Below are 1,300 nucleotides of genomic sequence, written 5' to 3' on the forward strand. Positions count from 1 at the left end.
ATTGTGCATAATGAGTTCCCCCCCCTCCCCCCCCGAAACCTCTGACTAACATTTCTGTCTTCTTGTATTTTTTGTTTGTAACGTAATGTTATTTCACGTTTGTACGGAAGAGGATTAGAGCTATTGGTGAAATTGTATTTGAGTTCTGACTTTAATCTCAGATTTCTCACTCAATCACATTCTCACCAGTGGCTCTAATCCTCATCCGTAGATTTGTATTCCCTCATGTGAAGTTTATTTTATTTTTATTTTATTATTATAGTTTATTTCTTCTTCTTCATAAAATTAAAATTAAGAGTTGCTTAGTGAAACGCTCCAATTGAATTACACACACACGCACGCACACACCTTTTTACATTTTTGTCGTTTCACCTTAATTAAAAAAGTATCAGCACCAAAATGAACTTAACGTACATTTAAATGTATTAAATAGTATTTAAAAAAAAACAAACCAATCTAAATTGAAAAATAGAGTTTTATCCTGAGCCCAGGACTGAGCCACTGACCTGTAGCTGAGAGAACCAGGACCACTACGACCCGAACCAGCAGCGTCCCCTCCATGATGGCACTCTTCTGACTGTGGCAGGGAATCATGGCTGGCCCAGTTACCTAATGCAGGCGTGAGAGTGGGTGTGTGGAGAGTGGTGTAGTGCGTGTAGTGGGGGGTGGGCTCTGTCAGGCTGAGTTGTCTCTGTAATGTCGTGGTAAAGGGCAAGCAACATCCAACAATACACACGCGCACGCCACTCGTCAAATACCGGTTCAATGCGGCTCCGGCCAATGCGAAGATGCGGCCACGTAGGCCGCTAATCATTGCAGGGGGACCCGTGGGCTGGAGGTCGGGTTGGGTTGGAGGCAGAGGCGCCGTACGGGGAAATCATGGGGGGGGGGACCCAGGTGCATGTATGGCCTGCAGTAAGGTATTGTTCAAGGGCAAGCCAGCATACTCACATAACGCGCCAACGCACTCTTTACCAAACTGCGGACTTTCCCGGCCCACTGCGCGGCCGCGCGCCAGGCCGCCGCGCTTGCCTGAAGTGACAGGACAAACACTAACGCAGAAAACACGCCGGGCGCCATCTGGGCTGGCGTCAGCTCGTGGGAGTCGAAATAGCAGCTGTTGGAGCCAAAATCCTGATTTGGATTTGGAAGTTTTATTTTGATGATATATATCATCAAAACTTAATATCCATATATATATGGACAGACGCGGCGCGAGTACATCGCAAGTCTGTACTCTCCAGATTCTGCAATCTTGCGATATTTTTCATCCTCATTTCGGGTCTGTTCGTGCAGAACA

At 46.5% G+C, this 1,300-nt stretch overlaps 1 protein-coding gene across 1 annotated transcript in view; it reads right to left on the reverse strand.

The window, feature by feature from the left end:
* Positions 1 to 584, reverse strand: part of LOC116702993 (trypsin I-P1) — an 18,538-nt gene extending 17,954 nt beyond the window's left edge. The window contains exon 1 of the mRNA XM_032537563.1: positions 507 to 584. Within this exon, the coding sequence (XP_032393454.1) occupies positions 507 to 561 (55 nt within the window). The 5' untranslated portion in view covers positions 562 to 584. The remainder of the gene's footprint in view (positions 1 to 506) is intronic.
* Between the last annotated feature and the right edge of the window lie 716 nt (positions 585 to 1,300).

Source organism: Etheostoma spectabile, chromosome 15 (genome assembly GCF_008692095.1).
Source record: "Etheostoma spectabile isolate EspeVRDwgs_2016 chromosome 15, UIUC_Espe_1.0, whole genome shotgun sequence".
Taxonomy (NCBI): domain Eukaryota; kingdom Metazoa; phylum Chordata; class Actinopteri; order Perciformes; family Percidae; genus Etheostoma; species Etheostoma spectabile.